At 41.0% G+C, this 14,071-nt stretch overlaps 1 protein-coding gene across 1 annotated transcript in view; it reads right to left on the reverse strand.

Annotated features, from left to right (window-relative positions):
- LOC145405506 (neural cell adhesion molecule 2-like) overlaps positions 1 to 14,071 on the reverse strand; it is a 119,447-nt gene that overhangs the window by 34,876 nt on the left and 70,500 nt on the right. The window contains exon 8 of the mRNA XM_080276852.1: positions 65 to 260. Coding sequence (XP_080132978.1) covers positions 65 to 260 — 196 coding nt within the window. The remainder of the gene's footprint in view (positions 1 to 64; positions 261 to 14,071) is intronic.

The raw sequence follows: 14,071 nt of genomic DNA on the forward strand, positions 1-14,071 counted from the left end.
CTATACAAGACATTCTGGGCTGTTGTTTGCACAGGTTCAAATCAAGAAGGCAGCGTGTACTTACCTGCACTAGACTCTCTGGGCTGCTGCAATACGCTGGCCGTGATCACCTCGAGTTGCCTGACATTTGAGACGCCCTTGTGGTTCATGGCCGCAACTGTCAGTCTGTATGACGTGCCTGGTTGTAGGCGAGTGATTGTGAAACTTGGCATACCCTGCCTCACCTCCACTACTGGCTGTCTCCACCCCGCACGAAACACCTGTTGGAAGTGATAAAAGTTTTTTTTGGCTTGGCATATTCTCTATTTTTTTTTTTTTTCCTCTCTCTCTCTCTCTATTCCAGCTACCTCACCTCCAGTACAAACCGTGTCCACCCTTTACGATATATTTGTTGGATATAACATCAGATTATCATTTTTAAGATTTTGTTCTCACAGCAACCGCGAAGTATATGGCTGATAATAGCTTAACGCACTGGTGAAACGATGAATTTTCCGATAAGAGAGTAACTTCAGTTTTCAAGTGGAAAGTCTGCACCCACATACTGAAAACGTACTTTCATGTAAGGATGTAAGAGCTTAGCTCTGACATGGGCCCTCGCCATGCATGGGGAAAGTCAAATTCAGGTTGATATTCATGTACTCTCACGATTAACACTATTTTTATACATTAGTATAATTCTTTGAAGTATCTTAAAAATTAGTTGTTTGTCACGGTTAGCTTTACATCATTATATAAAATTAAATATATCATACCATATTATGTCATTTGAAATATTGAATGAATTACCATACATACCCTGTAATGATGGTGACAGTGTCGCTGTTAAAAAGAATGCAGAAAGTTGAGGAACGTGAAAGGAGCAGGACAGGATGAGATATAATTGTATTTAAAGATGGTGAAATGTGGAGAAAGTTAAATGAAAAGTCTTTTGGAAGCATGTCAGGAAGTCTGGATCGTTGTTGTTGTTCTTGCTCAGCCGCTCTTGGTTTCTGAATAACTAGTCCTGTCAATGGCGGATAAATTACTGCCCCCATGGAGTTTTCCCATAGTTTCTCTAGAATAATGAAGTGCCAGTGTGGCATATGCTGCACAGTGGTTCAGTATGTTATGCTGTGTGGACTACCAGCGGGGCACATGACGTCTGTGATTCCACCCAGCTCACATATACGCAGGCAACTGAGGAGGGGTAAGTTATGTATTGATCTAAGCTCAGATAGAAGAACTTGATCACCTGTATTTAAGAATATTTCCGATGGGTGGATGTTGGGACCGGGGGCTTGTAATATAGTGTTCCGGTCGAGGTGTTTTAATGCCCTGCAATAGAAATGAGTATGTCTGTGTTCCAAATTTGCAAGTGCGGAATGTTGTTGAAGAGGGTTTCATTGTAGTTCTGGTGATTGTTTTATGTGCATAGCTGTGTGCTTTGACATGTAATGGCAGGTGTTGTATGCTGACATATAATGCTGCATACAGTTGTATGCCTTTCATATCGTGTTATTCTCTAATAGAGGACTTAAGTCTCAATGTGTAAATAAGCTATAGGGGTGGTGCAGCAAGTGATGATACAGTACATACAATGTTGTTCTGTATGGTCTCCAAGGTATTGTAGTGACTAGTAGGCAGGATGGGGATCCATGCCAGGAAGGTTCAGTAGTCTCAGAATTGATTTATTGTTTGTAAAGAGAGAGTCTGTTTTCGTTGCCCAATGTCTTTTCCGGTAACTGGACTGAGTGCTTCGGGTCTGGGGGTGCATTACCACTTGATGTCTTTCTTGCATATGGTCCTTCAAGGTGAATCAAGTGTATGTGACTTCACGGATCATAATGGGAGAGTTTTGTGGCAATGATATATTGTTCAGTGTGATGTTAGGGGTGTACCTGTGCTCATAGGTGCTCTTGATCATGAATGTAGTGGTGGATTTGGCAGGGGCTATTGTCAGACCGCTGTCCTTGACTCATGTCTAAAATGTGTTGAGGTTGTATTGTTGCAGTGTGCAGGCTGTGTTTATGATGTGGTGTGACGTAATGGTATCTTTATATGACGCAAAATTTGTCGGCGGTTGGGGTGTAGGAATATTATGCATGAATGGGTTGAATAATGTGGGTGAAGGAAGAGAACCCTGAGGATCTCTGCTAGGAAAGTTTCAAGTTCATACAGACTCACATACTCGTACTGTTGACTAATTTCAGAACGTGGTTAAAATATCCCAACTCCTCACACTACCGAACTGAATGGTCTCCGCGACACACTAGGATAGGGTTGTATAATATATGCATCCATATTATTCCACATGCAGGACCAAAATCCTCAGGAAGAAGGATGGTACTCAAAATTTACCGCTCCCAGTGACAGTCAAGTGGGAAGGTGTGTCTTTAGAAAGAGTAATGGATATTATAGTCGACGTGCTTTAATGTCTATGTTTGTATGTATCGGAATCTGTATATGGCAGTGCGAGAACTGACACAGAACCAATATGATGTAACATATGAAAGGTCATACAACTAGCACTCACTTTAAATGTCCACGACAGTTTGTACTCGAAAATCCAGCTGGCATACAGACATCGCCAAACATGATCGTTAACCACCTATTCAACTCAGTCAGTTAATGTATGTACTGTACAGTATGTACGAATGAACTGAGTTATAAGAGAGACTGAAACAAATTGTTGAAAGGGATATGGGAAGGTACTGAATGATGAAGGATGGAGTATCTCAGATCTAAAATATGCACGTGATGCGCGGTGCTGGCAAAGATTGATTTGGAGATTGTTTAGAAATTATACGACAGTATGTGAATGGTGTGGTTTAAAAGCAAAAGCATAATCATGCAGTGTTAGCTGATAGAGATATGTCCCTCAGTACGCTAATATTGTTGCTAAACCTCAGTCTGTGGCCAAGCAGACCCGAGACCACGGGTAGGCAACTACTTCGGCGGGGCTCTTCTGTAAGTATTGTACAGCACATACTCCATGCGGGTATCTGGCGACCCCTTGTGACAGACAACAGTGCACCTGGGAGGGACTAGAATTCTTTCCGTCACAAGCTGCCTGGGACTGTGACAAGATTTAGCTTCCGGGTAGATGCTAAAACTGCTTTGCCCCACCCAGGGTACATGGCATCACCATTTGTATGCTCCTCGTCAGCGCTTCCCAGTAGGCTGGACTGATGAACATGTGAAGAAAGTAAGGTACTCTCTAGGCAGTAATAGGAAGTTGTAAAAAAGGAGTGAGTAGCCATGTTCCAGGAAGAAATGTGCCTGGCGTTATGAAGGCCTCGGTGTGCGGCAGGACTGAGAATAAAGGCAACAAATAGTTGCAAGAAGGTATGAAGGTTAGTTAGGTAAATGAGTGTAAAGAGTCCTATGTCGTGTGTGTGAAAAGTCAATAGAACCACCTAAACGTGACAGGCAGATAAGGAATGTGTGAGGAAACCATAACATGGACTTGGATATAGAGTGATATTACAGTAGCACTTTTTCTTTTTGTTCAAGTACAAACAGAATTTCTTTTAATTGCATTTATGTTTTATCACTGTATATCCAAGTGGATGCTACGCATTCTTTATCTGTCTGTCACATTTCGTTGCTTTTATTGACATTGAGATAATGCTGAATTCGTGTGTCTAGTGTGACGGGGGGAGCATGTAGAGATTCTTAGGCGTTAAAGAATTGATCTTGTTGGTGAGTCTTTCGTGTGGAGGTGGGGCCGAAGGTAATTCTGCGGCTAGAGTAAAGAGTGGTTGGAGAAGTTCAAGGAGCTGTTGCCTATCCTGACAATGAGATCGCGCTACCTCGATGTTAAGGGATCTTCGTATGCAAAATATGTCAGGAATGTAATGCCAAATGGGAGTGAAACTTGGTCAGTAAAGGAAAACAATATTTGGAGGCTGAAACGTACAAAACTGACAATTAGATGGATGTGTAGTGCGTTCTTGAATGCAGCGAAGGAAGAGGGAGGGGGGGGGGAGGATTGTGAATAAAGAGTTGAGAAGCATGATGGGACTGATGTGTATTGGTACTGTGATGAAGAGTGGAAGACAGTTGGTTTGGACATGTTGAGAGGACTGAGGATAACAAATAGATGTGGAAGGTGAGAAGTGTGAAAGTCGGGGATAGGGTTGCGAGAGACCAACCGACAAAGACCTGGAATGTGGTCACAAAGTTTGACATCAAGGATATGGAACTGAATGGGGAGGCTGACAGAGACCGAAAAGCGTGGATTGCCACAGTTAAGTGACCATGGCCGATACATGCAAGTGTTTTGGAGCCTTTATAAACGATACGATCCAAAATATATATATATATATATATATATATATATATATATATATATATATATATATATATATATATATATAGATATAGATAGATAGATAGATAGATAGATAGATAGATAGGTAGATATATATATATATCTATCTATCTATCTATCTGTCTATCTATCTATCTATCTATATATATATATAAATATATATATATATATCCATATATATATCGATAGATAGATAGATAGATAGATAGATAGGTAGATATATATATATATCTATATCTATCTATCTATCTATCTATCTATCTATCTATCTATCTATATATATATATATATATATAATCATCATCATCATCATTATCATCATCCAGTCCTATATTGCTCCATGAGGAGCGTAGAAGCCTGGGGCTAGGCAGTTGGTCCTGGCATTTAAGATGAGAGTGACCAACATCACTCATCCCTCAGTGGCATTACGTGAGCAATAAACCCCAACCATCCCTTGGATATAAACCTTCACCAGCTCAATCCGATTGGAGCACAATAATTACCCACTAAACCACCATGCGCCAAAATTTGGTTATATGGTTACCACCCAGCATAGTAAATGGTTTCCTGGTGTACATGAAACCATTTGGCTTGTCACTCAGTGTAGAGTCACCCACGGGCAGAAGGAAGAGAAAAGAATGAAGGAATGAAAGACAGAAGAGGGAGTGTAAAGTCACCCGCAGGCAGAAAGATGAGGAAAGAATGAAGGAAAGAAAAACAGAAGATGGAAGGAAAGAAGGATGGAGAAGAGAACAGGGCAGACACCCGAGAGCAGCACTACATTGAGTGAGTGGATGAGCGCCCCCACCTACCACAAATTTTATATATATATATATATATATATATATATATATATATATATATATATATATATATATATAATATACACATACATTCGTACATAATGTACATTTTTATTGCAGGAAAGAAGGAACCAAAGGACAGGAGCCCGCAAATTGTTCCCTAAAAAAAAAAAAAAAAAAAAGATAACAAAAAGCCAAATTCAAGATCTGTTCATTTCGAGATGCCTGGACACTCAGCTTTTGAAAGACTGGAGATCATAGGCAGTAGGAAATACAGACACAAGAAGACAGTTCCAGAATTGACCTGTTGCATACATGAAGGACTGGTAGTAACGGTTGATTTTTGTATTAGAGAGTTGGACGGAAAAGGGAGAAGAGTTTGTTGCCAGACGGGTGCTATGCACCCGTCGTACTGCTGGAAGGATGCAAGCAGGCAGTTCAGAGGTGTAGTGACCATTGGAGTAACGATAGAAAAGACTTAAAGATGCAAGAGTGTGGCGAAGAGACAGAGGTTGAAGGGAGCCAGTAAGAAGAGGAGAATTAATGAGACAGAAAGCCTTTGACTCCACCTTGTTGAAGTGATCTGTATGTGGAGAGCCTCCCCGCACGTGACACTCTACACAGTGGTAAATAAAGACTGCCTACAAAGTCAACAACTGTGCAAGGGTAACGAAGGCACGGGGTCATCCCAGCACACCTAATCTGTTGGAAGCAGATATTACAAGAGAGGGAATGAAATTAGGTTCTTTCCAAGACACATCCTGAGAGAATGAAACCTCATGTATGTTTAAAGATGATGCTGTATTGGGCAGGATAATTTTAAAAATTAAAGGGCACTCCCGTGGAAGATTTATTCGAGTTGATAGATGTAAGAACTGAGTTTTGATGCATTAAAAACAAGATTAATTTTACCCCAATCAGAGATATGAACCAAATCAGACCCTAGATGAGCCATAGATTCCTTGTTTGTTGAAATAAGTGCTGAGATGGACGTTAGCGAATGGAGAAATGAAGGGTGGAGTCATTAGGGAATAAGTGGATATGGTTAGATGTACGGATAAGAAAGTCATTGATGAATGAAAGGAAGAGAGTTGGTGACAGGAAAGAGCCCTGAAGAACACCACTGTTGATGGCTCTAAGAAAAGAATGGTGACCATCTACAACAGCAGCTATAAACGATCAGAAAGGAAGCTACAGATGAAGGCATAGATAGATGAATAGAAAACCGTAGGAGAGCAGTTTGGAAATTAAAAATTTATGGCTAATTCTATCGAAAGCCTTTGAGATGTCCAATGCAATGGCAAAGCTTTCGTTAAAATCCCGAAAGGAGGATGACCAGGAGTCTGAAGGAGGATGACCAGGAGGTGAGAAGATCGTCAGCGAAGCGTCCCTGGCGGAACCCATACTGACGATCAGAGAGAAGGTTGTGATAGGAAAGATGTTTTATTTTATTTTAATTAACCGTCCCCACCCCGGAGGGGTTCGGGAATGGGTATTATTTTCATCCGTTTTGTCTGATTGTTTGCTTGCTTGTTTGTTTGTTTGTTTGTCTGTCTGTCTGTCTGTCGGTCGGTCGGTCGGTCGGTCAGTCTGTCTATCTGTTAACAAAACGCAAAAACTACAGGTGAGATTTTGACTAATATTACAGGGATGATGGGCTATGACCTTCTGATCACATGATTAAATTCGGGGCCAAAATGGGCCAAACTCCAGCCTGTAGGGCCAAAAAATGTGAAAAAAAAAAAGAACGGGGACGGTAAAAATTCTCTTTTCGCCATAACTCCTTTCAAATTCGTCATATCGACATGAAACCAAAACTTAAAGGTGTGTATTTTTCAAAATAGAGGTGGCTTGCTGTCCTACCGGACCCAGATTCAAATCCCCGCCAGGGCAGGGAACAGTTTAAGGATTTGAATTTCATAAAATCAGACTTTACTGATTAACTGCAAAACCCGCCACCATGTCATAAAAATACCCCTACTGATACCAATGCACCAGTCCTGTATGAGGCAGCCCTAGCATGTATTCAATATGGACGGTGGGTGTTAGCGCCGAAGTGGTAACATGTGGAGGTGTATGGTACATAGGAGGACTACTGGGCCTTGGGAGCAGGCTGTGAAGCCTATGCCCAGAGTCGGACACATATAAAAAATAAAGTAACATGGCTCATTACATCAGAGGGGGTCATCCCCAGTTAGTGGTAGGGAGCTCTTTGTCAGGTGGGTTGGGCCTAAAACTTGAAATGGGCACAAAATCGTCAATTTTCGCCCGATTTACCCCAAATTTGAGATTATGCATCTTTGACTAGATCTCCTGTTGTGTTTATACGTCAGCACTAAAACGACTGCCGGAGACGGGTTTCTTGTGCCTTGGCACCGCTAATTGATTTTTTTGGTTAAGAATAAACTCGAAAACTTTTGAAGCATAGGATGTTAAAGGAATTGGGCGATAGTTAGAGGGATAGGAATGGTCACCCTTCCTCGGGACAGGTTGAATAAGAACAAACTTCCAGCAAGAAAGAAAGGTACATATTGACAGACAAAGACGAAAGGGTTTACCTAGGCTGGGTGTAAGCACAGAAGCACAGTTCTTGACGACAACAGGAGGGGATCCATCAGGCCTGCATGCCCTGTTGGTATTGAGGCTAGTGATGGCAGAAAATACATCAAGTGAAGACATTTTAATGTCAGCCGTGATGAAGTTAGAGGAAGTGATGGAGGAACAACCCCGGTATCATCTAAGGTGAATTGGAGGAGAAAGTCTCAGCAAAGAGTTCTGCTTTATCAGTAGAAGAAATGGCCACAGAGCCATTAGAGTGAAAAAGAGGAGGGAGGGATGATGAGGAAAAGTTGTTGGAAAGGTTTTTGGCAAGGTGTCAGAAGGAGCGTGAAGAATTCGAGTAATGAAATTGTTTTTAGCAGGGCAAAGAAGAGATTTAGCACGATTCCGGGCAGATACATAAAAGAGATGAGATTCAGGGTTGGGTTGGCTCCGGTACCTTTTGTAGGCCTTTTTGTTGTGGACAGCAATTCAATAAGAGTGATTAAACATCTTTTTTTTATATATACTAGTCGAAGGATATGAGAAAGGAATATATGTCTCCATGCCCAAGAGACGGGTTGCACAGGGAACACTCCAATGTCTCTCTGCCTTGGAAGCAGTAATCATTCCGGGGAAAATTAAGGAAGTATTGCCTGACGGCCCCCCAATCAGCAGATTCAAAGTGTATCAATCGCCGCTTCGCAGTAGGGTCAACAGGCCTGACTGGAGTGGTAGGTCAGGTTAAGGTGATAAGGTTGTAATCGGAGGAGCCCCACAGACAGGAAAGATTAACACTGTAAGTAGAAGGATTAGTTTTAAGCCAAGTATGTTGGGATTCTTTCCTAGGCGGTCAAGGATACAAGCAGGGTGTTGTACAAGCTGCTCACCAGGTGGATCAGTGAAACGAGAGAAAAGCCAAGGTGGTGGTAAACCTAGAAAACTCCTTGACTGGAGATTTCAGTGAAAGTTAAAAATAACTGATAGGATGTGTTCCATCTCAGAAGTAAGATAGTTGAAGAATTTTTCGGTCAGCAGAATTAGGGGATAGATAAACAACACAATAGTCAGAGAAAGACAGGAAATCCGAAGCCAGGTAGATAATTCAGAATATTCAAGTTCAGGAACAAGGGAGCAAGATGTGTTGCTTCGTACTTATACATCACAGCCACCTTTAGTTTTGAAATGGGTATAATTTAGGAAGATACACAGAATGGTTTGCCGTCAGTCGTCTCAGACATCTGAGTCTCAGTTTGGAAGAGGAGGTGAGGTTTAGAGAAGGAGAGGTAGTGCTCAACAGTGAGAAAGTTAGAGGGAAGGCCTAGAATGTTGCAAAAATTAAGAAGTGAGTCAGACAGTGATTCCTGGTATCTTGCTTGGTCGTCGAGTGGAGCAGAAGGTGAGGGCTTTGATGGTCTCATCCTCCCTTCCCCTCCCCCCTCGGGAACTCTGAGGCTTGATGATATGACGCCACATTTAATAAAACTTTGAATAAGAAGTGTAATGTGCAATGTGCATGTAGTTTCGTGCTGACAATTAGAGGAACTTGTATTGGAGAACATGCTGGCCTACTCTCAGTGTAGCTAAAACACTGAAAAAGTTCAGCAAAAAGGGATGGTCAGAAGCTAGTCCCGAGAGCCGATGAAATGGGAGCTCCAGCTCTCCTTGTTATCAGCTTTCCACCCTGCTTGTCTGGTGCTACTGCCTACTCCCTAGTAATAAATTAATAAATGTACATATAGATAGATAGATAGATAGATAGATAGACAGATAGACAGATAGATAGATAGATAGATAGATATACATACATATGCTTAGGCTGTTTCCCCAAGGAAAGGGAGGTAGTCGAGACAGGGCGACACACTCCCAATGCAATCATCCACTCAAACACATTCATTTGCATCTTAGCCCCAAAGGGAGAAGGGACAAATCCTCACTGCACCACACCGCACGAGGGTCAACTGCGCAGTGCAATCAGCGACATTCGCAGCAAGGCCCGACAGCAGAGCTGGTTTACCCTGCCACATCATAATGGGCTAATCCTCTTACCTGCGCCTGATCTGATCAACTGATCAGACCAAATGCGGGAGAATATCCCCTCAGGAAGCCGTCATCGTTTAGTCATTCACAGTTTCTCTCCAATCATTTCTATCACGCACAGCCACTCTTCCTTGCTCAAGACATCTCTTTCGCATCCATCGCCCTCTTCACACTGTTCATCTATCGTATTTGTGCACTTCCTCCCAGCCTTACACCTCTCTCGTCCGATCCAGTTACATTTTTCACCAGTCGCTCATCATCCATTCTCTCCATATACCTAAACCATTGCAACACCCTCTGCTCAACTTGATCAGCCATCTCCCGCTCAACTCCAGTTCTCCTTCGCACTTCATTTCTCACTCGATCCATATAGGTTCTTCCACACATACTCCTCAGACACCTCATCTCCATTACATTCAAACTTTTCCACTCTGCTACACCCATATTTCAAGTTTCAGCCCCATATAATGCAGTCGGTACCACTACACCCTCATACAGCCTTCTCTTTACATCCATTCTAAGCGAACGACATCTAAACATTTTTTTCATTCTTCCCAGCACCTTTCCTACTTCATTCATTCTACACTTCACTTCTGCATCAAGTATCCCATCCACAGCAACAGGTGACCCTAAATTCGTAAAACACTCTACCTCCTCAAGCAACTCACCATTCAAAATATATTCATACTCCTACCATCTACCAACCTAGAACACTTCATCACTTTACTCTTATTCTCATCGGCTCGCAATTTCCCCCCATTCACACCCCTTTCAAATCTCTCTCTCTCTCTCTCTCTCTCTCTCTCTCTCTCTCTCTCTCTCTCTCTTATATGCACTCGGGAACCGGTGGCCCCATTGGACTGAAAATTGTTGTATTCTCCAAATTAGAACATTTTAGCAATGCCTTGCTCTGACAGAAATTGCGCTATAATGCCCCGCTTTTGCTATGTTACGACAAGGGTTGGACAAACCAAGAAACATACAGAAATCGGATCATTATAATATTGATATGTGTGTGTTGGAGGGGGTGTCTATCATTCATATACTCGTATTTATGTAACTAACTATATTGCATCGTTTTTCACATCCAGTTTTTCGGTGTTTGATCATAATGGTGCATGTTACCCATGTGTCTGCTACATTTTCGCACAAGATTTATACTATGTTGCTAAGAGTCGAACACGTCCATGGTTCATTACAATGACAATCACCTCATCATAAAGGAAACCATATATGTCACGACATTTCCGTAAAAACATACACGTTACCTGAATGACTTATACTGCAACTCTTAAATGGATAGTAAAGCAAGAAAACACATCAGAGTGGACAAAATGTGTGGTTATATGAATGGGTAGGTGGAAGGCTGGATTAGTGAGAGTGGAGGGACTGTAAGATGAATTTTACTCTATTTCTTTACCTAATTTATCTCAGAATGACTTGCACATATATCACAAGCTTTCAAAGATTCCCTGTTGTCCAATAATACTGTACAGTTCAGCATTTTTTTTTTTTTTCGTAATTTATCATAAGTTTTTCCAGTGAATACTAGAACACCATAAAAATGTCGATGGACAATTCTGATAGAGAAAAACTTCACACAGTCATTGCCTACTAGAAGTCATGCTATAAAGGGACACTGATGTCATGGTCACTGATCTTGGGCATATCACCTTAGATATCACAGTCTATAAATCCACCTAATTTGGTGGCTGTAGCTTTAATCATTCCTGGAAAATCAGGTGACATCTGGAATATCCAGAAAATCCCATTTTCTTTTTTATCCCACAAGGGGTCAAGGTCACTGATGTTGTGCATGTCACCTTAGGCATTCACAGTACATAAGTCCACCAATTTTGGTGGGTCTACCCTTAATCCTTCATGAAAAATTAGGTGACATCAGGAATATCCAGAAAAGTCCTTTTTTTTTTTTTTTTTTTTTTTTTACCCTAGGCGAGGTCAGGGTCACTGATCTTGTGCATGTCACCTTAGGTCATCACAGTCCACCAAGTTTGGTGGCTCTAGCTTCAATCCTTCATAGATAATTAGGTGACATCCGAATTATCCAGATAAGTCTCAATTTTTTACTCCAGGTGATCTCAGAAAATAATCAACCAATTGGAGGCATACTCCATTCCGGCCTGCGTCTGCCTTAAGGCTATTTGTAGTCAAAGCTCAGCTTTCTAGCCTAAGTGGTTCTTGCCACTGCATCGCTGAATCACTCTTCTTTGATCCATATAATATTCAGAGATCCGGTTGATAGAATGCAACCATATTCGGCCAAAAGCAGACAGCTGTTCGAAAAAGTTGTCAAGTTTACAGGCTCTAGGCCAAATAGTCTTTGAAAGATCACAATTTTGGAATAAGTAATAATAATACTAATAATAATAATAGTAATAATAATAATAATAATATTGACAAAAACATGAAAACTTCTCACATGGATGTGGAAAGTTTTAATCATTCATTTTCCCTTGTCACATCCAGACCTCTCTCAACCCTTATGCCACACCACCCATCATCTCCGTCCATATCCTTGCACCACACTCTTTCCAGATTTGAATGATTCGACGTTTCATGCACTGTAAATCCGGGAGACCACACCTTGCAGAACAATAGGGTTCGCAACGATAAGCAAAGCTGGAAAGTTGACCAACTGTACTTTGTATGTCGAGTACACGTGTACCGAATATTACAGTATCCTTTAGGGGTAATCATATGAATATTTTGCTTCATAGTATTGTACGTAAAATAGCACCTATTGACAAAAACTTAAAGAATTGTTATTTGTTGATAATTCACCTGTCATGACCAGATATGTGTCGAATATCGCAATATAGTCGTGATATCCACAAATTTCAAAGCTTCGATTGTCATCCTTCCACACAAATGGTAGCTGACATGTAAGTAGACGGCATCAAAGCAGGTTCATATAGCCTCTGTCTGTTCCCAGGGTAAATCGACACTATCAAACGACAGTTAAGGATTAACTGTCAAGGTATAAACAACGTGAAAGTTTTCTGCAATTTTAATACCTCACTAACTCAGAGGATATGGTGAATGGGAGGAGAGGGGTTAGTATTCGGATAATCCATGATTTTTTTACTCGTCATTTGGCCTCTGTGTTATGTGTTTGATTAATTACCAAAGCATACTTCCAGATTACAAAGCATTGGAGTAATTTTGTTTCTTGTATTTAAATCCATGAAGCCTAAACGTTTGTTGGTACAATTCTGAACCATATATATATATATATATATATATATATATATGTGTGTGTGTGTGTGTGTGTGTGTGTGCAAATTGTCTTTGACTTAAGACCGGGTTACATGCCGACGGATCCATTTTGAGTCAATTTGATCCGAAGTCGAAAATGCATATACAGTACTGTCAGAAGTCAGATATACAATACATATTACGAAGTCACACCTATGTCCAAACACTTTTAATATTAATAAGGAAGGTAAAGTCCCCGTGAACTGGAAGTCAGGCATAATTATTCCCCTGTACAAAGGAAAACGGGAAACAGAAGTGTGTGGTAATCATTGCAGCATTTGTCTTCTTAGTGTAACAGGAAAAGTATATGGTAGGATACTTGCTGACAGAGTTGAGGAAATAACAGAGGAATTTGTTGGAGAAGAACAGGGATGTTTTAGGAATGGAAGAGGTTGTGTAAATCGGATATTCAGTCTTAGGTCTATAGTGAAAAAGGTAGGGAAGGGAAATAAGTTGTGTGCAGTCTTCATGGATCTGGAGAAAGCATATGACAGGGTGGATTGACAAGGATTGTGGAAAGTATTAAAAATATATGAAGTAAATGGGAATTTGCTGAATGCCGTGAAGAGTATGTATGTGGGTGGTTCCGTACGTGTGGACAGGGAACTGAGTGAATTTTTCTATTTGAATGTTGGATTGAAACAGGGATGTGTCATGTCTCCATGATTGTTCAATCTGTATATGGATGGGGTTATAATAGAGATACAAGGTAGGGCAGTGGATGTTGGAGCGGTCCTAATGAAAGAGGACAGTGCGTGGAAACACTGTACTGTTGTTTGCAGATGATACTGTGTTGTTAAGTGAAGATGAAGGAGAGCTGCATGGCTTGGTGAATGAGTTTGGGAGAATGTGTAAGAAACGGAATCTAAAGGTAAATGTAGGGAAGAATAAAGTTAAGGTCTTCGAGAGAAATGGAGTCACTGAATGTAGATGAGGAGGAAATGGAAAATGTGAGTGTGTTTAAGTACTTGGGTAGTGTGATGAGTAAGGATGTAAGTTTAGAGGGTGATGTGCTTGAAAGGATACAACAAGGAAGAAAGGTTGCTGTTTCTTTCAAAACAGTGGTAAGAAACAAGGAATTAGGCATGGAAATGAAAAA

Source organism: Coenobita brevimanus, chromosome 67, assembly GCF_032717465.1.
Source record: "Coenobita brevimanus isolate Jiangsu-jjx chromosome 67, ASM3271746v2, whole genome shotgun sequence".
Classification (NCBI taxonomy): domain Eukaryota; kingdom Metazoa; phylum Arthropoda; class Malacostraca; order Decapoda; family Coenobitidae; genus Coenobita; species Coenobita brevimanus.